At 53.1% G+C, this 21973-nt stretch overlaps 1 protein-coding gene and 1 long non-coding RNA gene across 5 annotated transcripts in view; one reads left to right on the top strand and one right to left on the bottom strand.

Moving 5' to 3' along the window:
- The window catches only part of LOC125121565 (uncharacterized), a 49526-nt gene extending 46659 nt beyond the window's left edge, over nucleotides 1-2867 (top strand). For both annotated transcript variants that reach the window (XR_007133500.1, XR_007133499.1), the window contains exon 3: nucleotides 2304-2867. This is a non-coding gene — a long non-coding RNA (uncharacterized LOC125121565). The remainder of the gene's footprint in view (nucleotides 1-2303) is intronic.
- Nucleotides 2868-8462: 5595 nt separating this feature from the next.
- LOC125121566 (UL16-binding protein 3-like) lies at nucleotides 8463-14356 on the bottom strand. Of its 3 annotated transcripts, none has more exons than XM_047769957.1 (5): nucleotides 13812-14356; nucleotides 11417-11680; nucleotides 10920-11195; nucleotides 10164-10302; nucleotides 8463-9010 (listed from the first exon to the last, which is right to left on the bottom strand). In XM_047769957.1, the coding sequence occupies exons 1-4, from the start codon at nucleotides 14035-14037 to the stop codon at nucleotides 10175-10177; spliced, it is 894 nt and encodes a 297-aa protein (XP_047625913.1). In that variant the 5' UTR covers nucleotides 14038-14356; the 3' UTR covers nucleotides 8463-9010; nucleotides 10164-10174. The 3 variants fall into 3 exon arrangements, with proteins under 3 accessions (XP_047625913.1, XP_047625911.1, XP_047625910.1); XM_047769955.1 differs by having other exon boundaries at nucleotides 10158-10302; XM_047769954.1 differs by lacking the exons at nucleotides 8463-9010; nucleotides 10164-10302 and having other exon boundaries at nucleotides 10310-11195.
- Nucleotides 14357-21973: the final 7617 nt, after the last annotated feature.

Below are 21973 nucleotides of genomic sequence, written 5' to 3' on the forward strand. Positions count from 1 at the left end.
CACAAGTGACCAGATCTTCTCTTTCTTGGAGGGAGAATATTCAGGCACATCCGCACATGGATGTACACATATATCTCACACTTTTCTCCCCTTTCATCCATCAGTGGACACATAGGTTGCTCGTGTCCAGGCTGTGGTCCATGGTTCTGCTTTCACCCAGAGTTGCATTTGTCCATTCCTTGTATCCCCGCTGTCTCCACAGCACCCGCTGCAGAGGCCCCTCCCAAGGGGAAAATCTGGTTTGAGTCAGGTTTCTGACCAGCTGGTTACTCACACCACCGATGCCCTGTCCTCAGGCAGACAGGCTTAATACCGACCTATCTGTCTGTCTGTCTGTCTATCATCTGTCTGTGTGTTTGTCTGTCTCCTAATGATTCTGTGTCTCAGGGAACCTTGACTAACACAGTCTTACTCGCCTGGTCTGGTCTCCTTTCGAGGATGAGACGTTTCAGGCCATGGGGTGGGAATTGGCTGGAAGCTCCCCTGTTCCTGTCCCCACCCCAGCCCGTCTTCCCCTTGCGTCGCTCTCAGTTCTGTTCCCAGTGCTTGTTGGTGTAAAGACGTCTGCCTTGGATGCCAGCTCTGACTGAGCAGGCGAGCATCACAGGGCTGATCCAGGCCCTGGGCCTGATGGCTGTGGTTCTGGGTAGGGCTGTGCCTGGGGCCGTGGTTGCTGGCCTGGAAATGGAATCACACAAATGAAAGTCCTTGTGGAGACTCCAATTCCGAGGCGGTGTCTCCTCGGCTCCTGCTGCCCCAGGGAACCTAAGGGTGCAGATTGCTGCTGCCTGTCAACTTTGGACTCACTGGTGTCTAGGGGCTGGGCCGAGACAGCTCCAAAGCTAATGGGGGAGGCCAGGGTCATAAACACCCAGTCCCTGCTGCTGTGACAGAAGAGGAGGTGGCTGGCGAGGAGGGTGGTAGGGAGTTTGAGAGGGTATTGAAGCATTTCTAGAAAGAGAACAGGTGAGTTGAAAAACAAATGATTCTGGAGTTCCCATCATAGCTCAGGGTTAACGAATCCCACTAGGAGCCACGAGGTTGCAGGTTCCATCCCTGGTTTTGCTCAGTAGGTTAAGGATCCAACGTGGTGTAAGCTGTAGTGTAGGTCACAGATGCAGCTCGGATCTCGAGTTGCTGTGGCTCTGGTGTAGACCGGTAGCTACAGCTCCAATTGGACCCCTAGCCTGGGAACCTCCATATGCCACGGGTTCGGCCCTAGAAAAGACAAAAAAAAAAAAAAAAGGAAAACGAATGATTGTGGAAGAGGGAACAGTACAAGGTAAATCTCTGGGATCAGGACGCTGGCTGATGTTTGGGCAGGAGTGTGTGGTGAATGGTCCCGAGGCCTGTGCTGCGAGCAAGAGACGTCAGGGGGTGAGAGGAGAAAGGGGGTGGAGAACGTGCCCGGGGCCTGGGCCTCCCAGGAACAGCTCCTGGCAGAGGAGTCACTTTCTCTCTCTCTCTCACACACACACACAGATTGGGGGAAGTCTACTCATTTCAAGAGAACTCCCCTTCCAGCCCCACTGGCTGTGACCTGTTATGTCAGCTTTTTATTCCAGGGCCCACCGCCTGCTCAGGCAGCTCTTACCCTCTCCATTTGTGACTTCGGTCACAGGCCTGTCGTTTTCCACTGTGCCTCCAGCATGAAACACTGTCCAGTTTCTGGTCTCTGAGTCAAAAGAAGACGGTTTTGGGGTTCCCATTGTGGTTCAATGGGTTAAGAATGGGACTAGTATTCACGAGGATGTGGGTTCCATCCCTGGCCTCACTCAGTGGGTTAAGCATCCAAGCTGCAGAATAGGTCTCCGATGCAGCTCTGACCTACCGTTGCTACGGCTGTGGAGCAGGCCGGCAGCTGCAGCTCTGATTCAGCCCCTAGCCTGGGATCTACTCTATCCGCGAGGTGCAGTGACAAAAAGAAAAGCAAGCAGAGGCTTTCTGTCCTTGGAAGCCAAAGCGCCAGAATCCGCTAGAGGGTCCCTTGGCTTTGCAGGGACACATCACCCTGCCCACAGGGTGGGAGGACCTGCCCCCGGGGGTGGAGGTCAGCCTGTGGTCTGGACAACCCTTCCCAGTGCCCCCATCACTCCTCAGCTTCTCCTCGAATCTCCTCGTCCTGCTCTGTCTTCTCCGTCCCGCCTTGGCTGCCGAGCCTCTCAGCTGGGACCAGCTTCCAGTTCTTTCATCAGCACACAGCTCCCTACCCCTCCGACGTCTCCTCTAGGTTTGCCCTTTCATACTTACCGCTGCTTGGGACAATTTCCAGTGTAACGGAAGTGGTTTCCTTTGCCTCTCAGGCCTTTCACCTTCACGACTCAGAGGCCCAAGGACTTTGAGCTTCTCACTAAGACAGCGACAGTAAAGAAAGGTCCTTCCCTTGACCTGAGCTTGGACCTCAGCCCATGGTGGTCCTGTTCTGGATTTAGGGTTGACAATGACGTCAGAGCAAAGAGGGTGAGAGTCTGTGAAGGACAAATGCAGGTGCAATAAATGTCCATCAGCCGAGGATTGGCTAAAGAAGACACAGGCCATAGACTCAGTGGACTCTTGCTCAGCCACCTGCAGCAACGTGGATGGACCTAGAAGGGATCCTACTCAGTGAAGTAAGTCAAACAGAGAAAGACGAATCTCATGTGAGATGACTAATATGGAGAGTCTAGGAGCAGTGATGGTATAGACGTTACAAAACAGAAACAGACTCAACGATTTCCAATCCACACTTATGTTTCCAAAGGGGAAACGTGGCAGGTGGCAGTTAGGGGGTTGGTATTGATGAATACACACTGTTGCATGTAACACAGATGGGTAACATGGACCTACTGTATGGCACAGGGAAATTTACTCAATACTGGGTAATACTCTATATGGGAGAAGAATCTGAAAAGGAATGGATATATGTACATGTATAACTGATTCACTTTGCTGTATGCTGAAAGGAACACAACTTTGTATGTTAACCATATTCCAATAAAATGGCTATTTATTACATTTACTCTACTTTATTCTATTTTATTTCTTGTCTATTTTTTTAGGGCTGAATCACCTGCAGTGTACGGAAGTTCCCAGGCTAGGGGTTGAATCTGAGCTGCAGCTGCCAGCCTACGCCAAAGCCAGAGCAACACCAGATCGCAGCAGCATCTACCTACACCACAGCTCACAGTAACGCTGGATCCTTCACCCCGTTTAGCAAGGCCAGGGATCGAACCCGCATCCTCATGGATTCTAGTTGGGTTCATTACCACCGAGCCACAACGGGAAGTCCTGGTTCTTATAGTTGCCTCATTCATGAACTCATTTACCAAGTGTCCAGCCAGCATTTCCATGATGTCAGGCTTATCTGGGGATGAAGAGTGACACCATTTGTCAGGTCTGAGAAAGCTCCTGTTCAGTGGGTGCTTTTCTTTGGTTCTATTGCCACATGTTCCAAGACATCTTAAGTGACAGAGGAAGTACGGAGGACCACAGCACTTGGCTCACCTCTCTCGACCCGAGTGACCCTGGCCCATGACCTCCCCAAAGCAGTACTAACTCCTGATAGAGGGCGTGCTGAGTCCTCAGCATGTGCGAGCTCAGGGTGACCTGGGGGGTCTCCTCATTTAATCTCCACTCATTCCCTGACTTGGCGTTTCCTGTTTACAGATGTGGAAACTGATGCCTGGGAAAATGAAGAAACCAGCGCAGGCCCATCAGCCAGACACCTAGTCCTATTTCTGGAAGTAAGATCTAGAGCCCACATCCATGAAATCGCCTCAGTTGCTGATTCTCCCTCCACCAGGGGTCTGGTGTAACCCAGGGGCTGGGGCACACAAGGGGAGCACACGTGGGGGCATGTGTGAGGTGTGCCTTGGGTGCACTGGCTCCCCTGCCTGGGCCAGGAACCATGTCCATATCAGATGGCAAGCTGAATCCATAAGCGGTGTGTGCGGTCTGACTGCTCCACTGACTGGCTCTTCCCTCATCTCTCTTCCTCTCCTCAGGCCCCCTGAGTCCCTGAGACACAACTGTGTTGAAATTAGGCCAATAACAGCTCTACAGTAGACGCTAAGAGTCCAAGTGAGAGGGAGACTCATGCCTCTGGCACGCTAAATCCAAAGCTAGAACGGCTTAGCCTTTTGAGGAAAGTGTGTCAAAAACCAAGACAGGCCAAAAGTCAGGCCTTTTGTGCCAAAGAGTTAGCAAGTTGTGATTGCAAAGGAAAAATTCTTAAAGAAATATCAAGTGCTACTCCTGTGAACACACAAATGATAACAATGCCAAACAGTCTTACTGCTGAAAGGGACAAAATTTTAGAAGTCTGGGTAGGAGATCAAACCATCCACAAGATTCTCTTAAGCCAAAGACTAATCCAGAGCAAGGCCCTAACTCTCTTGGAGTCTGTGGCAGCTGAGAGAGGGGAGGAAGCTGTAGAAGAAACAGTCGAAGTGAGCAGAGGTTGGCTCATGAGGTTTAAGGAAAGAAGCCATCTTCCTAACATCAAAATGCAAGGTGAAGCAGCAAGGGCAGATGGAAAGGCATCAGCAGGTGATCCAGATCCGGCTGCGGTAACTGGTGCAAGCGGCTCTGCCAGACAGCAGATTTTCAATATAGACAAAGCAGCCTTCTAAGAGCAGAAGATGCCCTCCAGGACATTCATGGTTAGAGAGGAGCAGGCAATGCCTGCCTTCAGAGCTTCAAAGGACAGGCTGAGTCTCTTGTTAGAGGCTAAGAGTGCATTGAAGTGGAAGCCCAGGCTCATTTACCATTTGGAAAATCCTAGGGCCCTCGAGAAGTGTGCTAAATCGACTCTGCCCTTGGACCCTAAATGGAATAACAAAGCCTGGATGACAGCATATCTGTCTATAGCATTGATTACCAAATATTTCAGGTCCACTGTTGAGACTTACTGCTCAGAAAAAAATGATTCAAAATATCACCACTCATTGACTGTGTACTTTGGTCATGTGAGAGCTCTGATGGAGATGTATAAGGTTCTTTTTTTTTTTTGGTCTTTTTTAGGGTGGCATCTGTGGCATATGGAGTTTCCCAGGCTAGGAATCAAGTTGGAGTTGTAGCCACTGGCCCACACCACAGCCACAGCAACGCCGGATCAGAGCTGCATCTGGAACCTTACACCACAGCTCCCGGCAGTGCTGGATGCTTAATCCAGTGAGCGAGGCCAGGGTTAGAAACTGCACCTCATGGATACTAGTCAGATTCACTTCCGCTGAACCATGATGGGAACTCATTTTGTTTTCTTTTGGCTTTTTGTCTTTTTAGGGCTTCACCCGCAGCATATGGAGGTTCTCAGGCTAGGGGTCAAATTGGAGCTGTAGCCTCCAGCCTATATCACAGCCACAGCAACGTGGGCTCCAAGCCACGTCTGCAATCTGCACCATGACTCACGGCAATGCCAGATCCTTAACCTACTGAGTGAGGCCAGGGATAGAACCTGGGTCCTCATGGATGCCAGTTGGGTTCGTTAACCACTGAGCCGCGATGGGAACCCCCCTCACATTGTTTTTAAGCTTGTTAACAAAACATCCCTTCTTCAGCCTATGGCCTTGCAGGTCTTAGTAATTAGGGGGTACATTCTGGAAGGCTATATTTGCTAAAGCCAGGGATCCCTCTGCTGGCTATGGGCAAAGTCAATTGAAAAACTTCTGGAGTCAATTCACAATTATAGATTCCATTGGAAATACTTGTGATCCATGGGAACAGATTAAAATATCAACATTAAGAGGAGTTTGGAAGAAACTGATTCCAACCTACATGAGTGACTTTGAGGGGTTCGAGACTTCAGTGGAGGAAGTAACTGCAGATGAGTTGGAAAGAGCAAGAGAGCTAGAATCAGACACGGAGCCGGAAAGGTGACTGCACTGCCGAGTTCTCATCATAAGACCTTACTGGGTGAGGAGCTGCATGTTGTGGATGAGCAGAGTGGTTTCTTGAGACAGAAAGGACTCCTGGTGAAGATGCTACGGAGCTCGTTGAAATGACCACAAAGGATTTAGACCATGCTGTACACACCTAATTGCAAAAGCAGCAGCAGGGTTTGAGAGGAGTGACTCCAAGTTTGAAAGAAGTTCCACTCTGGGTCAGATGCTATCAAAGAGCACTGAGAAATTGTTCCTGAGAGGAGGAATCAACAGATGAGCAAAGGTCCTTGTTGTCTTACGTTAAGAAATTGCCACAGGCACTCCAGCCTTCCACAAGCCACCACCCTGATCAGCCTGCAGCCACTGACACTCAGACAAGACCCCCCACCAGCAAAATGATTATGGCTCACAGAAGACACAGGCAATAAAGTATACTTTATTAAGAGAGAAACAGCGCGAATTTAGACGACGTGATTTCACACTTAACAAACTACAGGGGAGTGTGACCTGCCTTTTCAGTCAGTGGGAAAGCAAAAAAATTGATGTGACCCCCTTTACTGTTCACCTTGTCACAACCTAGAATCCACCTGTTATCTACAAGCTTTGTGGTCCATGTTTTCCAGCCTGGATCTCAGATTTCTGTGCAGTAGGATGAACACACGAGCCACTGGTGAGATACAGTGAAACTTCTATGTCAAGAAGTGACACATGGTGTTCCCATCATGGCTCAGTAGTAATTGAATCTGACTAGGAACCATGACGTTGTGGGTTCGATCCCTGCCCTTGCTCAGTGGGTTAATGATCCGGCGTTGCCATGAGCTGTGATGTAGGTCGCAGATGCGGCTCGGATCCAGCGTTGCTGTGGCTCTGATGTAGGCTGGCAGCTACAGCTCCGATTAGACCCCTAACCTGGGAACCTCCCATATGCCGCGGGAGTGGCCCAAGAAATGGCAAAAAGACCAAAAAAATAAATAAAATAAAATGCTATCTGGGAACTCTATCTAGTCACTCATGATGGAGCATGATAATGTGAGAAAAAAGAACGTATATATGTGTATGTGACTGAGTCACTTTGTTGTACAGGGGAAAATGGACAGAACACTGTAAACCAACGATAATGGAAAAAAGAAAACCCATTAAAAAAAAAACAAAAAATGTTGTCAATTATCTGACTGTGAACACAGGGTTTCCAGTGCCGAGGTCCAGCCCCAGCAGCCAGGGAGTGCCGAAGGAGAGGATGGGCTACAAACGGCGCAGAAAGAATTGGAGCCAACTCCTCAGCTGCATGCTGCAGATGACCCAATTTATTAAATGAAAAGCATCAGTTTTTATACCCTATCACAATCAGGTTTCGTGTAAGATTTGATATTAACATTTGATTTAAAGCCCTTTTGTTCCCTCCACCCGAGATACAAAAAAGAAGGCTAGTTAAAACATGTTCCTTTCAACTTCAGATTTTTCTTCAAGATTACAAACTTAAAATTTCATACTGTATTTTTCTTAAAAGGTCAACAACAGTAGCTATTCTATTCTATATAAAGAAAACAAAGCTTTAATAAGTAATAAACTATGATACCTAACATTCTTTAACTAAAGTTGTATGTAGTTAACAAAACGCATGAAAGCCTTGGGCTCATGGCATTCTTAAAACCACGATTTATTTGGCGCCAGCAAGCTAAGCGTATAACCTATTGTGCTGATTTACGTAAGTTCCAAACCACCAATTTCAATAGAAAGGAGTATTATACCCAAAAATTAGCAAATGCCCCCATAAAGGATAAAAGTTACAGGTGACACTGCTATTTGATAAAAAATATATCTATTATAGAAAATAGTAATTTATAGGCCAAACAACATTTTCCCAGCCCCAAACTTCTTTTTAAGTAAAGGGACTGAAATCACGTTACCCCTGTATACTCTCACAAAACAGGTGCCATAAATTGTTACTCCAAAACAAAGGCTCTTTCCATTACATTGTTTAAATAACTTCACTCTGTTTTGGTTCAAGTGTTTTATGTACCCAGGGCAAATCTTTAGCAGTAAGAAAGCTGTGAATAGAGATAGAAAAGGAAGGATAAACACAGAAAAATAGATTAACATATTTTTTAGGGGATATCATTTTTATTTTCCTGGAGCCAATGTCTTTCAAGGGATTGCTCTGCAATCCTTCTTCTTTCTTCAGCTTGTCTGTAGCTCTGCTAACCAGACAAGCCTCACGCAGGTGCCAACTGTGGCTTTGCTTTCTTTACTGGAGCAGCCTTATGGCTCCCGACATTCCAGGGTTGTCTTTTGGGACGTGAAGACAGGCTTCTCCCTGGAGAGGGGAGGGCAAGACGGAGGGATCACAGGAGAGGGTGCAGATCTGGGAGAAATTGGAGCAGATGTCCCTGCTTCCGTTCCTGGGTGGATGTCGCATCCAGGGCATCAGGACAATGTCTGGGACACAGCTGGAGTGCGTGTTACTTTAGAGCCGGCCTTCGATTCTGTGTCCACAGAAAGGCAGCAGAATCACCGGTCATATCTCGCACCCCAATGCACAGGAATGCTGAAAAGTCACGACTTCTCCCCTGGATTATAACTCAGAGATCAGAAGTAATTAAGTTTTTTGGAATATAGAAACATTTACTTAAATATAAGTTTAGAGTTATAAGTTACTAACGGAAAGAGTCAAAGATAATTTACATCCTATTTAAACATACTATACTTATTTAAAAAGAATCCCTGAGGTTCTGTGATGGCACATGGTATTTCTCTGGCAGTGGCCGTCATTTGCAAGGACAAGGTCATGACGCAGAGAGGAGTCAGATCTTCCACAAGCCAGAGATGGAAAATGTCCTTTTTGCTGAGATTTCTTGTTCAAGCAGCTGAACATCTCAGGGCAGAGATTTCATTCCTTAGTGCCAAGAGAAAGAGGTAACATAGGTTTTATAAAAAAAAAAAAAAAAAGTGCCAAGTAAACTGGTCACAAAGTGCAAGCAGGGACACAACAAAGTGTATCTGAGTATCACGCGGATCAAACCGCAGGCTCGGGTTCATAGTGTCGGAACTCCTGGGCTCTAGGGTGAACAGCAGGAGCTCAAAGCAGCTGAGGCAAAGGCGAGTCTCTGAGGCCGACCACCCTGTTGGGGCGTCGTGGCAGCACCTTTCACCTTCAGAAAAGAAACAGGTGTTGGTCCAGGTGGCTGAGAACATCCTGTCACTTCCCTGGGGCTCCCCCTCCTTCCCACCTGGAGCCCCACTGGAGCCGAGTGATGGGCCTGTGTGTGTCCCCGACCCCCCACCCCCGCCCGGGTCCAGCAGCTGGTGCTCGGCTCTTCCTTCCTTTGCTGCATCTCACTGTCAGCGCCAGGCTCTGCTACACCCGCTCAGGCTCAGCACTCAAGCCAGGAAGGGGCCACTCGGCTCCCTTTACACGGGTCCTGATGCTCCCCTGGCAAAGGCCTAAGGGAGCCAGTAGCTGCTGTCACGGAGGAGGGGCCTTGCACCCTGACAGCCTTGGGGAGGCCGCAGGCAACGTCCTCCTTTCCCCTGCTCTCCCGGCTCTTAGCCAGCAGCATGCGCAGCTCTCAGCGTGAAGGCCCTGCCCTGCCCCATCTCCTCCTGGTCCAGCTCAGCTGGAAGCATCTGCCCAGCTCAGTCCCAGCCATCTCCCGAGTCACCTCTGCCACTCAGGAACCTAGGCTCTGGAGTCTGCAGGAGGCTGGTGCCATGTGGTATCACAGGCTGAGCCAGAGCTCCCACGACTCCACAGAGCCCTGGCCTCCTCCCGACCCCATCCTGAAGTCTCTCCTGTCCGCCTTCTGCCTCGCCTGCCCGACCCGCGCTGCTTCCTGGGGGAACCAGCACGGAACACCAGCCTTTGGAGTTGGATCAGACCCAGGCCCCTGCTCTCAGCCCCCCGGATGCCTCCCCTCCCCCACACATTCACCACCCAAATGTGAATTCTGCCCGCATCCCGGGTGCCTCTGGTCCCCACGCCACCGGCCACCGGGCTCTGCCTGCCAAGCAGACATCTGTGGCGAGCCAGGCGGACCCGCTAAAGCCCTCGAGCGTCACCAGGCCCTCAGCCTTGTGTGCCCCCTTCCTTTCCCACTTGGCCTGGCAGTAAGAGGTTAGCAGATCTCAGGGCTGAGCTGCTCCAAGTTATCGCTGCCAAGTGGTGTGAGGTCTCCCTCACCCGGCTTCACCTGCAGGACGGGGAGGTTCAGTGCGGGGCAGGGCCAGGCTGGGACCACCCTTCCCCATCCTCCCCCCAAACCCCCGCCCCGCCTTCCCTCTAAGGTCTGCCCTCCGTACCTGCACCTGTAAAGGACTCAGCCCAGGAGGACAGTTAGCACGAGCCCCGCGAGGACCAGGACCAGGACCAGGAGTGGGAACCAGGCGCTGGGCTTGATGGCTGCACCCTTGGAATGGGCTGTGGGGGGCGCTGTAGTTGGTGATGCTGCAAGGAAAGGAGAGTGAAAGCCCTTATCTGGACCCCCAAACCGGGGACAGGCCTCCTCAGATCCCCTGGCCTAGGCACCCCTACTATGCAGACAGCGTAGCCCCCCACGTGGCAGCCCCAGCCACAGGTCCTGAGGAAGATGAGGGAGGGATGAGCCCTGTCCCCACGGGCTCAGACAGCTAATGCGAGAAGCAGAGGGTCTACTGTGACAGAAGAAGAGCTGACGCGTGACAATGGGGACAGAGAAGTCCCTCGGGAGCTGACATTTGAGGTTTCCAGAAATAGAAGAGTTGGGGTTTTTTTGCTGTTGTCGTTTTTTGTTTTGAAGTTTCTAGAAGGAGAGAAGAGTAAGAAATAAATCTCTGGCATCCGAATGATGCCCTCGTGTTTAGGGTCAGCATGGTGAGTGGTGCGAAGGCCTGGGCAGCAAGGAAGGGATGTCAGGAGGTGGGAGAGGCAAGGAGCGAGGCAGACCACCCCCGGGGCCCCTGCTCCCCCAAGAAGAGCCCACTTCCCAGACACACACACATGCACACACACAGGCACGCGCACACGGGAGTGTAGAGGGCACCGCCTTGAAAAGACCACCACTTCCTCCTCGTCTTCCCACTTACCCGCTGTCTTCAACATTTTCTCCCAGTGCACCAAGAAATGGGTGAGCCAGGATTTGCAGTCACCCAGGGATATCTTCCTGAGGAAGCTGGTCACAGTCCGGTCACTCTCCCACTTCTCTTTCATCCGTCTGCCTCCAGAGTGAACTACGGTCAAGTTCATATTGTCTGAATCGATGTGGAGGCAGAGCTGTCCATTGAAGGCAAATTTCCAGGATCCACTCGTGTGTCCATCATCTTGAGACTGGCACGTCACCTTGACCTGCAGCGTGGGAGGGTCTGCCCCCCACCGTGGGAAGGAGCACGTGTCTGGTCTGGACAGATTTTTCACCCCCTCCCTGCGCCATCTCCCCGGACCCTGTTCTTCCCTCCAGGGCCTGCTCTTTGCCCTGGGCTTCCTGCGAGGACCAGCACCCAATCTGATTTTATTTCTTTAGCCAAATACAACGAGAGCGGCTAAGCCCACACTGCTCCTCCCGCACTTGGATTTCCTGACTCACCACTGGCCGTGTAGTTCTCCGGCATGATGTCAGGCAGTTGCGCCTTGAGGAAGTCCCCGACGTCTTTGAGTGTTTCGATCTGTATCTCCCAGTTCTTTGTGCCTTTCACCTCCTCTCCCAGGGAACTCACGGATTGGATCTGAGCAACACCACAGTCACAGGAAAGAAAATCCTCTGCATCCACCTGGGCTTCAACCACACACCAGGGGTGTCCAGGGCTGGGGTTTGGAATGATGGTGAAGTTATAGCAAAGAGAGTGAGTATCTGTGAAGGCAAAACGCAGGTGAGGGTTGGGGTTTGGAGCCAAGGATGCATAGACCCACTTCCCGCTTCGTGTGACAGCAAAGATGTGCGGGGCTGGGCTGGCAGAACTAGGACTGTTCCCCCCCCCCGCCCCCACCCCCTGCCACACCAGGGACAGGCTTGTGCTGCTCCCCTCCTTGAGGAGAAAGAGGGGTCCCTGCCTAGCAAGAAATCACACAGCCCAGATATGTCCTCTTGTCCACCAGGTCAGTACCCGGCATCAGTCAGCACATAAGCTTTTCCTCCCAGCACCTATTGGGGAAAGGCCTGGAGCCAGAGGATGGGCAGAATCCAGTCCGGGTCCTGGGGGGGATGGAGAGCGTGTAGGGGCTGCTCCTGAGGAAGGGAGGTCCCAGTGGGGGCGGATAAGCAGAGAGCCCGGAGCTGGACAAGGCACTCTTTGCAGTCACAGGTCTCAGGATTCAGCCAGGCCCAGGGAGAATCCACTCCTCGGCTACTAGGCTGGGTCTTGGAAGTGGAAGGAGGCCCGGCCCATACTATCTGAGAAACAGGAAGTCCAGAGTGTCCGAGGCAGCTGGTAGAGGAGGGGATGGAAAGGCCCAGAGACGGGAATGTGCCAGGGTGGACATGCCATAGAAGGGCAGGAGCGTGCGTGGTCAGCCCCGCTCCCTGGGAAAGCCTGAGGACTCCATGGAGCTACGAGGAGAGCACGGATGGGAAGCGAGTCCAACAGCTCAAGTGAGACAGTCTGGGAACTGAAACCTCAGACTGAAAAGCCTTGGCTGCAGTGCTTGCTCCTGGATAAAAACCTCCCCAAAGTATTAGAACTCAACGTAAACACAAGGGACCAAAAAGAGTTGGGTGCACCCTTCGTAAGGAAATGATGCATTAGCATGAAGCTGCCACCCCCACCTTGCTGTCTCATTCACAGCACCCAGAAGCTACAAGGCAGCACAGGGCATGTTTCTGGCTGTTCAGCACCCAGCAGCTGGGGCTCCCCTAGGAGGATTCCCTGGGAGGCGGGTCCCCCAGGACTGAGATCAGAGACTAGGGCAGTGGCCAAACCTACTTCCCCACTGCTTTGCATCTTGTCCATGACTGTTGTTGCACCACCACAGTGGGGGCTGTAAAGGCAACAGATTTCCCTTCTGCCTTTGCGAGAAAAAGCCTGCAAACCCCTGTCCTAATGAATACCTGTTAAAGGCTGGGGGCTCCCCAGGGGGTGCCAATATGAAGGTGGGGGGCCCCGCCTCACCCTCATTCCCTGCCTCACACTTTGGGAAACTGCTTCCAGTCCCTTTTGCTTGAAGCAGTCGTGGGTCAGATTCCCAGGCTGTTGCTGGACTGTGTCCTCAGGCCAGGGATAAGGGGCCAGTTGGTGGGGGGAGGAAATAGGGCCCCTTCATAGGTGGGAGGGTGTGGGAGGTCCTGGGCCTCGAGGGGCCCCAGGGAGATGGGTAATAAAGAGTATTGTAACCACAAGCAGGACCCTATGGGGCGATCTGGGGACAGGCACCACCCAGGCCCCCCTCCCCCCCACCCTATCCCTCTGTCTCCCAACCCCTTAGATGCCCCCTCTAACCTCCTCCCCCTCCCTCCTAAGCCCCTATACCCTCCTTGCCCACCACCCTCTTCCCACCCCCACCCCACCCCCACCACGCCCGCCGACAAGCCAGCCCACTCTACCCCACTCCCCATCCCCCCGCCCCCTCCGCCCACTCTACCCCCCACCCCCACCCTGCCGCCCCTACTCCCCACCCCCTATCCCCCTCGCCCACCCCGTCTGGTTGTCTCAGGCAGTATGGCCACCTGTTCCTATGGCAGCCTATGGAGCTGGCCGCCTGTCCTCCCCGGCCCGGTTGCAGGGGCTCCACTTCCCCAAGGGAGGACTCGGGCCTGGAGGCTTGCGGTGCCCCATTTCCGGTCCCCCCCCAGCCTCCTGGCGTTACTTTTTCACTCAGTTCGCCATTTGGGACCCAGAGGGAAGTCACAGAGGAGCCGCAAAGGCAAAAGAGTTTCGTAGGGGCGCCGGCCCCACCCAAAGAGAAGTTTCGCAAACCCAAGCGGATGCTCCATCTCCCTCTCATTAGGCGCGGCGCCCCGACCCCGCCAGGTTCATCCCCGAACTCACCGCAGGCCGCCGGGCACAACCAGAGAGAAAAAAGCAGACCCAGGAAGCCCAGACCCGCCTTGGAGCCAGCGGTCTGCGCCATCGTCACGGATCCTGCAGGAGCCCCGACTTTGCAGAGCGCGCGCCGGGGTCTGGAACGCAGATTCCCCAGCGCCCGGTGCCTGAAAGGTGATGGCAGGCTGTTTCCACGCCCCCGGAGCCCTGCCCGGTACCACTTCCTGTTCATGCCCACGCTCTGTCCTCCTGCTCCTCGGCCTATCTTTTCTTCTGGTCCTTCGGCTGTCCCGTCTCCAGTTCCCCAGTCCCGATTTCAGTCAATCCTGCTTTGCTTCAAAGACTCCGGCTTTTCTTTGCGGAGAACTCTGCCAGCCTAGCGAAGGGACTGAAGACCTGCCGGGACCTGTAGTGTCATCGACGATGTGTTTTCTAGTAGTTTCTATGCCAGTGGAGCCGAAGAGTTTTTGTGAACCAGAAGAAATGTTTTTTTAAAAAAATCCAGAGGACCGAGGCAATTTTATCTCCAAGTTTCACGGGGAGCCCGGAGGGAATGATGAAACTTTTCCGAAACAAATATGCCACAGCGCCCCCTGGAGGCTTCAGAGCCCCCTGGATGGAGGCTTCAGAGCCCGATGGGGAGTGGGGTAGAGGGGGAGGGTTTGGGGGAGGATTTGTGGGCGGGCGTGGTGGGGGTGGGAAGAGGGTGGTGGGCCAGGAGGGTATAGGGGCTTAGGAGGGAGGGGGAGAAGGTTAGAGGGGGCAATTCTTCCCTCTCCCTTTTGTCCCACTCACTTAGTCTTCAGGTGGCCTCCAACTAGTGCTTTTACAGCCCAGAATTCACACCTAGGCTGTCTGCTGATGAAGAGGGAGGCATCAGTGGTCGAGCCTGGAAATGATTCCTAATTCTTGGTAAGTGAGTCCTTGTCTCAGGTCCTTACCTCCATCCAGAGAGACAGCCAGTGACATTCAAAGTCTCTGGCAAGACTGTGACACAGGGATCCATGGCTCTGCTCTCCCAGGTGGTTCTGGCCTTTGCCCACTTCAGGGGTGGCAGGGCTGAGACCAGAACTGGGAGGCCTGTGCTGAGTCCTTTGCTGGCCAGGGGCCCCATTCCATCTCTTTTCCTTCCTGAGCCTGGGTTTCCTATTGAAAGATGTGGATGGGGATGAGTGCCAAGCTTAAGAAACACCAGGAGTTCCCATCGTGGCTCAGTGGTTAAAGAGCCTGACTCTTATCCATGAAGACTCGGGTTTGATCCCTGGCCTCACTCAGTGGGTTAAGGATCAGATGCAGCTGGGATTCTGAGTTGCTGTGGCTGTGGTGTAGGCCAGCAGCTGAAGCTCCGATTCGACCCCTAGCCTGAGAACCTCCATATGCTGCCGGTCTGGCCCTAAAAAGACAAAAAAACAAAACAATAACAACAAAAAAAAAAACAAAAAAAGAAAGAAAAAAGAAAAAGAAACACCAAGCGATCAGCTAGAATTTTCTCCTGACTACTGTTTGTGAAATTATGCTCTGTTGCTCAGACCCATTGAGATCACCTCCCTGGGGAGTCTGCTCTCACGGGGGCTTTGAAACGAGTCCAGGTTCCAGGAGCAGGCCCTGGGGGGACTGTCCAGGTGTTCGCAGGGGCCCCTCTTCCGAGTCCTGGCCAGGTCTCTAAGGCCATCCTTCCGCCTCTCTCCCGTCCTCCCAGTCACTTGCCTCTTATCCAGCCTCCTCCATGGATTTTTCCAGGTCCCCGGGGTGGTCTCCTCCCTCGGATTCAACCCAGGCTCCTAGCCCCCATGCCCGTGCCTGCAACTCTTCTCCTGACACACAGATCACCTGAACCCACCAAGCTGGTGCCCCCACCCAAGCCTGAGTCCTGTCCTCCTCCCAGCCCCCATGTGTCTCTTGTCCCCAGATCACCACACGGGCCCCTCCTGAAGAGACTCCAGCACATGGGTGATGGGGGCGGGGAGGGGGTGGTCTCTCTCTCTTGTCCTTGGTAATAAGAGCAGAGACAGACCCCGGGTCCTGGGGCAGGCCTCTGGCACTTGCCCACAGCCTGGGGACAGTGGGAGTGAACTGGGAAGAGACGCCACGCCTGTCAGCCAAGGAGGGTGCAGAGTGGAAGGTCTCTGTCTGTCTTTGTCACTTAGGAAGAGGCTCAGTGGATGAGGACAAGTGGGAGTCATGGGCCGTCCCCAGCGCTCACAACAGGCTAAGGGACACTGGGCCTCCCATGTGCCTCATCAACACAAGAAGCTGGTGCAGGCGTGATGTTATGGCTCACCTGAGGGGGGTTGGGGGTGCGCCCATGGAATCCAGCTTGTTTGGCCTCACCTGCGCGTCTAGGGAAGTGGGCCCCAGACTTCCGTGGACCCTCCCCCCAGCTCTGGGTCCCCGAGGTCACTCACCTTCTCACAGATGACTGAGCAGCAGTGCGCATGAGCTGCTCTGTTACCCAGGTGATAAAGGACGAATTCTGTGGGCAGTGACCCCCAGAGTTTGGAGCACACAGGGGCCCAGCAGCTCCCACCCACTGCGACTGGCTTGCTGTGGGCTCCGGTATTCAGACACATGGACCCACAGATGCAGAGAAGTCGCTGAGCCCGAGGAGGGTCAGGGAAACGTAATGGGTGGTGGTGTTAGTGCCCAGGCTTGAAGGGGGACTGGCTCTTGGGACTGGGAAAGGGAAGCTCTGCCAGAGGAATGTGCCAGAACAGAAAGCCAGCCTGCTGGAGGGCCAGCACGGCGGCCACATGGCTCCAGCATCTAGGCCGGTGGAGAAAAGACCAAGTCAGGAGGTTGAGGTGGGTGGGACAGGGCTGACGAGTGACAAATTCCTCTGGCCATCAGGAATTCCAAGCAGAACATGCATGAGGCGCACGCGCGCGCGCACACACACACACACACACACACACACACAGCCTGGCTTAGAAGCTTGATCTGATCTCAGGAGGGCAGCCGAGTTGTGTCCTCTGGTGGTCACCTGCCGGCTCCTGCATCCCAGTGAGTGGCAGCCTCTGGAGCCGTGAGGGTGCAAACCTCCCGGTGCCGCCTGGGCGCCTCTGGACACTGCCAGGGCCTGGACTGGCCGTGCTGAGCAGGTAGAGGAGGTGACGCTGCCAGAGACAGGAGCACAGAAGAGGGAGAAGGCAGTGGGGTGAGTGGCCTTCAGACAAGGAGCAGGATCTGAGGTGAAGATGGGGAGGCCCAGTTTCTCACCGCCACTGCCTTTCTTTAGCTGTCTCGTTTCCCAGAGCAAGTTCACAAAATGACTTTTATCATAAAGTCTCATTTTTATAACTTAAAAACATGTTTTTTGAAGGAAGTAAAAACTTAGACAATAGTTGTGAGCACAGTGCAGAAAACTCTCTTTCAGCGCAAATTCAGGGCAAGCTCTCACCCAGAGGCCCCGTCCCTGACAAGGGACGTGAGTGCGTGTTTCTTACAAACTGGGTCTCTCTCTGGAACTGTCACACGAGCGGGATATTCTCCTGCAAAACCACAGAACAGTCCCCAAAAGCGATTTCACCTTGAGGCATCCCTCCCACCCAACCCCGAGACTCCATCCAGGGTTACCGGTACTGTCCCTGATCGGTGAGATTCTTATGGACTCAGGGGATTTCAGTGGCTTCCTGGTGCTGAAGGTGTGGGTGAGAAGCGTTTTCTTTGCCCCTTTTGGTGATCTCTGTGTATTTATGGACACGTGGGGAGGTGTGTTTAAGTGGCCACTTTTATCATGTGTCGATCCCAAGTACTCATCAATACACTTGAAAGAGACATTTTTTCATCCAGCCCTTTGCTTGTTGGATTTTTGACAGGGCTTCAGATAAGCAAGTCTGATGAAGGACAAATAGAAGAAATCTTTCACCAGCATGGTTAACATATGCTCCTTTTTTCCTGGGAGTTCAGGTGGTTGCGTCCTTTGCTGCAACAAGCCCACAAGGATAAAGCAGCGAGTGTCTCCCTGCCCTCAGTACATGCAAGCCTGGAGCGAACACGAAGGCCGCTGTAGGAGCGTAAACATATCTGCTGCTCTACTAGATAGCGTTCAGCTGTATTTCAAGGTTGATTCAATGAATACTCATGCCACAAATATAAGAGAATTTCTGCTATTTCCTTTGCTCCCCTGTGGCACTTCTCAGTATATTTTAAAAGTTACTACTTTTATGGGTCTGTGAGGGTGTCTCACTGTCTTTCTGATTACCTTTCTCGGCTACTTGCGACTTTGGTCACAGGCCTTTCATTTTCCACTGTGCCTCCAGCATGAACCACTGTCCAGTTTCTGGTCTCTGAGTCAAAAGAAGATGGTTTTGGAGTTCCCATTGTGGTTCAGCAGGTTAAGAACCAGACTAGTAGCCACGAGGATGTGGGTTCCATCCCTGGCCCAGCTCAGTGGGTTAAGCATCCAGCGTTGCCCCTGCATGCTTAACTGCAGTTGTCTGTCTCCTAATGATTCTGTTTCTCAAGAGAACCTTGACTAACACAGTCTTATTCACCTGGTCTGGTCTCATGCAGAATAGGTCACAGATGCAGCTCTGATTCGGTGTTGCTGTGGCTGTGGTGGAGGTTGGCAGCTGCAGCTCTGACTCCACCCCTAGCCTGGGAACCCTCCATTGCACAGATACGGCAACAAACAAACAAATGAACAAAAAAACGAGGCTTTCTGTCCTTGGAAGCCAAAGCGCCAGAATCCGCTAGAGGGTCCCTTGGCTTTGCAGGGACACATCACCCTGCCCACAGGGTGGGAGGACCTGTCCCGGGGGTGGAGGTCAGCCTGTGGTCTGGACAACCCTTCCCAGTGCCCCCATCACTCCTCAGCTTCTCCTCGAATCTCCTCGTCCTGCTCTGTCTTCTCCGTCCCGCCTTGGCTGCCGAGCCTCTCAGCTGGGACCAGCTTCCAGTTCTTTCATCAGCACACAGCTCCCTACCCCTCCGACGTCTCCTCTAGGTTTGCCCTTTCATACTTACCGCTGCTTGGGACAATTTCCAGTGTAACGGAAGTGGTTTCCTTTGCGTCTCAGGCCTTTCACCTTCATGACTCAGAGGCCCAAAGACTTTGAGCTTCTCACTAAGACAGCGACAGTAAAGAAAGGTCTTTTCCTTGACCTGACCTTGGACCTCAGCCCATGGTGGTCCTGTTCTGGATTTAGGGTTGACAATGACGTCAGAGCAAAGAGGGTGAGAGTCTGTGAAGGACAAATGCAGGTGTGGTAAATGTCCATCAGCAGAGGACTGGCTAAAGAAGATGTGGTACATACACAGTAGAATGTTACTCAGCCGAACAAGTCACAAAGTAATGCCATTCGCAGCAACGTGGGTGGACCTAGAAATAATCCTACTCAGTGAAGTAAGTCAAACAGAAAGACGAATCTCATGTGAGATGACTAATATGTAGAATCTAACAGTAATGATAGTATAGAAGTTTCAAAACAGACACAGACTCAATGATTTCCAAACCACATAGGTTTACCAAAGGGGAAACGTGCCAGGTGGCACTTAGGGGGTTGGGATTGGTATATATGCAGTATTGCATATAAAACAGACATGTCACAAGGACCTGCTGCACGGCGCAGGGGAATTTACTCACACCCACAGGATATGGAAGTTCCCAGGCCAGGGGTTGAATCTGAGCTGTAGCTGCCAGCCTATGCCACAGCCACCACAACGCCAGATCCGAGCCACATCTGGACCCACAGCACAACTTGTAGCAACGACACATCCTTTTACCCACCGAGTGAGGGAGGCCAGGCATTGAACCCACATCCTCATGGATACTGGTCAGATTCCTAACCTGCTGAGCCACAAGGGAACTTCCCAATAAAATTTTTTCAAATGCAGGTAAGGGTTGGGGTTAGGAGAAAAAGACCCACAGGCACCGCCTCCCAGTCTCTGTGAGAGCAGGGGCATCTCTGAAAGGCTGGGCTGGCAAAGCAAGGACTGCCGTGCCCGGCCCTCCCCTCCCCATCACCAGTTAAACTAGTGCCCTTCCCTTGTTGGAGGAGGAGGAGGAGGAAGATGCAGGGAGATGGAGAGCGTGTAGGGGCTGCTCCTGAGGAAGGGAGGTCCCAGTGGGGGCGGATGACCAGAGAGCCCAGAGCTAGACAAAGCACAGTTTGCAGTCACGGGTCCCAGGATTCAGCCAGGCCCAGGGAGAATCCACTCCTTGGCCACTAGTCTGGGTCTTGGAAGTGGAGGGAGGCCTGGTCCACGCTGCCTGAAACAGGAAGTCCAGAGCTTCCGAGGCAGCTGGTAGAGGAGGGGATGGAAAGGCCCAGAGACGCGAATGTGCCAGGGCAGATGTGCCATGGAAGGGCAGGAGCATGCACAGTCAGCCCCACTCCCTGGGAAAGCCTGAGGACTCCATGGAGCTACGAGGAGAGCTCGGATGGGAAGCGTGTCCACACAACAGCTCAGGCCTGACTTTGCTGCAGGGCAGGAACGGGGACATGAGAGGGCCTTCCCCAGGGGCTTCCAGCAGTGGCAGGGATGGAGAACGTGGCAGGAGTCAATGCCACGAGAAGGGCTTGATGCCAGGAGCACAGCAGGTGCACTGGTCACAGTGACCAGAGAGGTGGGAAGGCCAGCCAGGGCCCGAGTCCAGAGAGGTGCTCCCAGAGGCCACAGAGGGGCAGCCAGCCCTCCTGATACAGAGACAGACCACAAGGCTGGAGGATCAGGAGGCTGAAAGCAGCCATCCCGACACAATGTCTGAATCCTCTGCCCAGGTTCCAGACTGAGCTGGTTCTCAGAACCCAGAAGCCTTGATGGGAGAGGGGGAGGAAGAGTAGTTCTGTATGTAGTTTTAGTTTTGGTGTGTTCAGAGGGGGAGAGAGCTCAGGGTCTGCCTAGTTTACCATCTTGATCTTACTTTTGATGATAAATAATCCTTGATGTTATTACTGTAACTCGCCACTTAGGGGGAAACCACACTTTTTAGATGTAGCTCCTGGTCTGGTTCTGGGCCCTGGTAGAGATGGAGCCTTTGGCCAAGGAATGTCAGAGGTGCCCACCATGAGCTGGGCTCATCCAGCCCCTCATCAGCAGGTCAGACAGGTCAGCTGTCATAAGACAGACGTGACTTTCTGGTTTGACATAAGCCGAGCCACAGGCAACCAATGAGATGCACCAGGAGGTGGCACAGATCTGGCACCAGAACTGTTGTACCACCACTATCCTTGCTCACGCTTATGGTTCAGGCAGTGTCCCTTTGTGCTCCTTGGACCAAGGAAGCCACCCCACAGCAAAGGAGGGAGCCTTAGCTTGAAGCTGACGCCCCCACGCTTCTGTCCCATTCACAGCACCCAGAAGCTACAAGGCCGCACAGGGCATGTTTCTGGCTGTTCAGCACCCAGCAGCTGGGGCTCCCCTGGGACGATTCCCTGGGAGGCGGGTCCCCCAGGACTGGGATCAGAGACTAGGGCAGTGGCCAAACCTACTTCCCCACTGCTTTGCATCTTGTCCATGGCTGCTGTTGGGTCACCAAGGGGCAGGGGGTCTTGTGCACAGACCCAGACCCCACATGGCTGTAAAGGCAACAGATTTCCCCTCTGCCTTTGGGAGAAAAAACCTGCAAACTCCTGTCCTAATGAATACCTGTTAGAGGCTATGAAGGTGGGGGGGCCCCGCCTCACGCTCATTCCCTGCCTCACACTTTGGGAAGCTGCTTCCAGTCCCTCCTGCTTGAAGTAGTCATGGGTCAGATTCCCAGGCTGTTGCTGGACTATGTCCTCAGGCCAGGGGATAAGGGGCCAGTTGGTGGGAGGAGGGAATAAGGCCCCTTCATAGATGGGAAGGTGTGAGAGGTCCTGGTCTTCCTGGGGCCCAGGGAGATGGGTAATAAACAGTATTGTAACCACAGGCAGGACCCTATGGGACCACCCAGACCCACCCTTCCCCTCCATCCCACCCCCCTCCATTTATCCCTCCCCCATCCCCTAATTACCAATCTCCTGTCCCCCGTGCCTCCCTCTCCAGAGCCTCTCCCCTCTCTCCCACCCAGCCTCTCAGGGTCCCATCCTGGTGGCATGGGGTATACAAGGTGACTTGTCCTTCCTGGCTTGGCTCCTGGGGCTCCCACTTCCCAAGGAGCGGGCTGAGGGTTTGCTGCGCTGCATTTCCTGCCTGGCTCGTCCTCTCTCTGACCTGTCACCTCCTCACTTCCCACCCTCCTC

Source organism: Phacochoerus africanus, chromosome 2 (assembly GCF_016906955.1).
Source record: "Phacochoerus africanus isolate WHEZ1 chromosome 2, ROS_Pafr_v1, whole genome shotgun sequence".
Taxonomy (NCBI): Eukaryota; Metazoa; Chordata; class Mammalia; order Artiodactyla; family Suidae; genus Phacochoerus; species Phacochoerus africanus.

Coding starts and splice junctions, on each gene's coding strand:
- LOC125121566 (XM_047769954.1), bottom strand. CDS start 14,037: ATGAACAGGAAGTGGTACCGGGCAGGGCTCCGGGGGCGTGGAAACAGC. Junction 11,681..13,811: donor GTTGTGCCCGGCGGCCTGCG/GTGAGTTCGGGG, acceptor TTGCCTTCACAG/ATACTCACTCTCTTTGCTAT. Junction 11,196..11,416: donor GGAGAACTACACGGCCAGTG/GTGAGTCAGGAA, acceptor GGTGGGGGGCAG/ACCCTCCCACGCTGCAGGTC.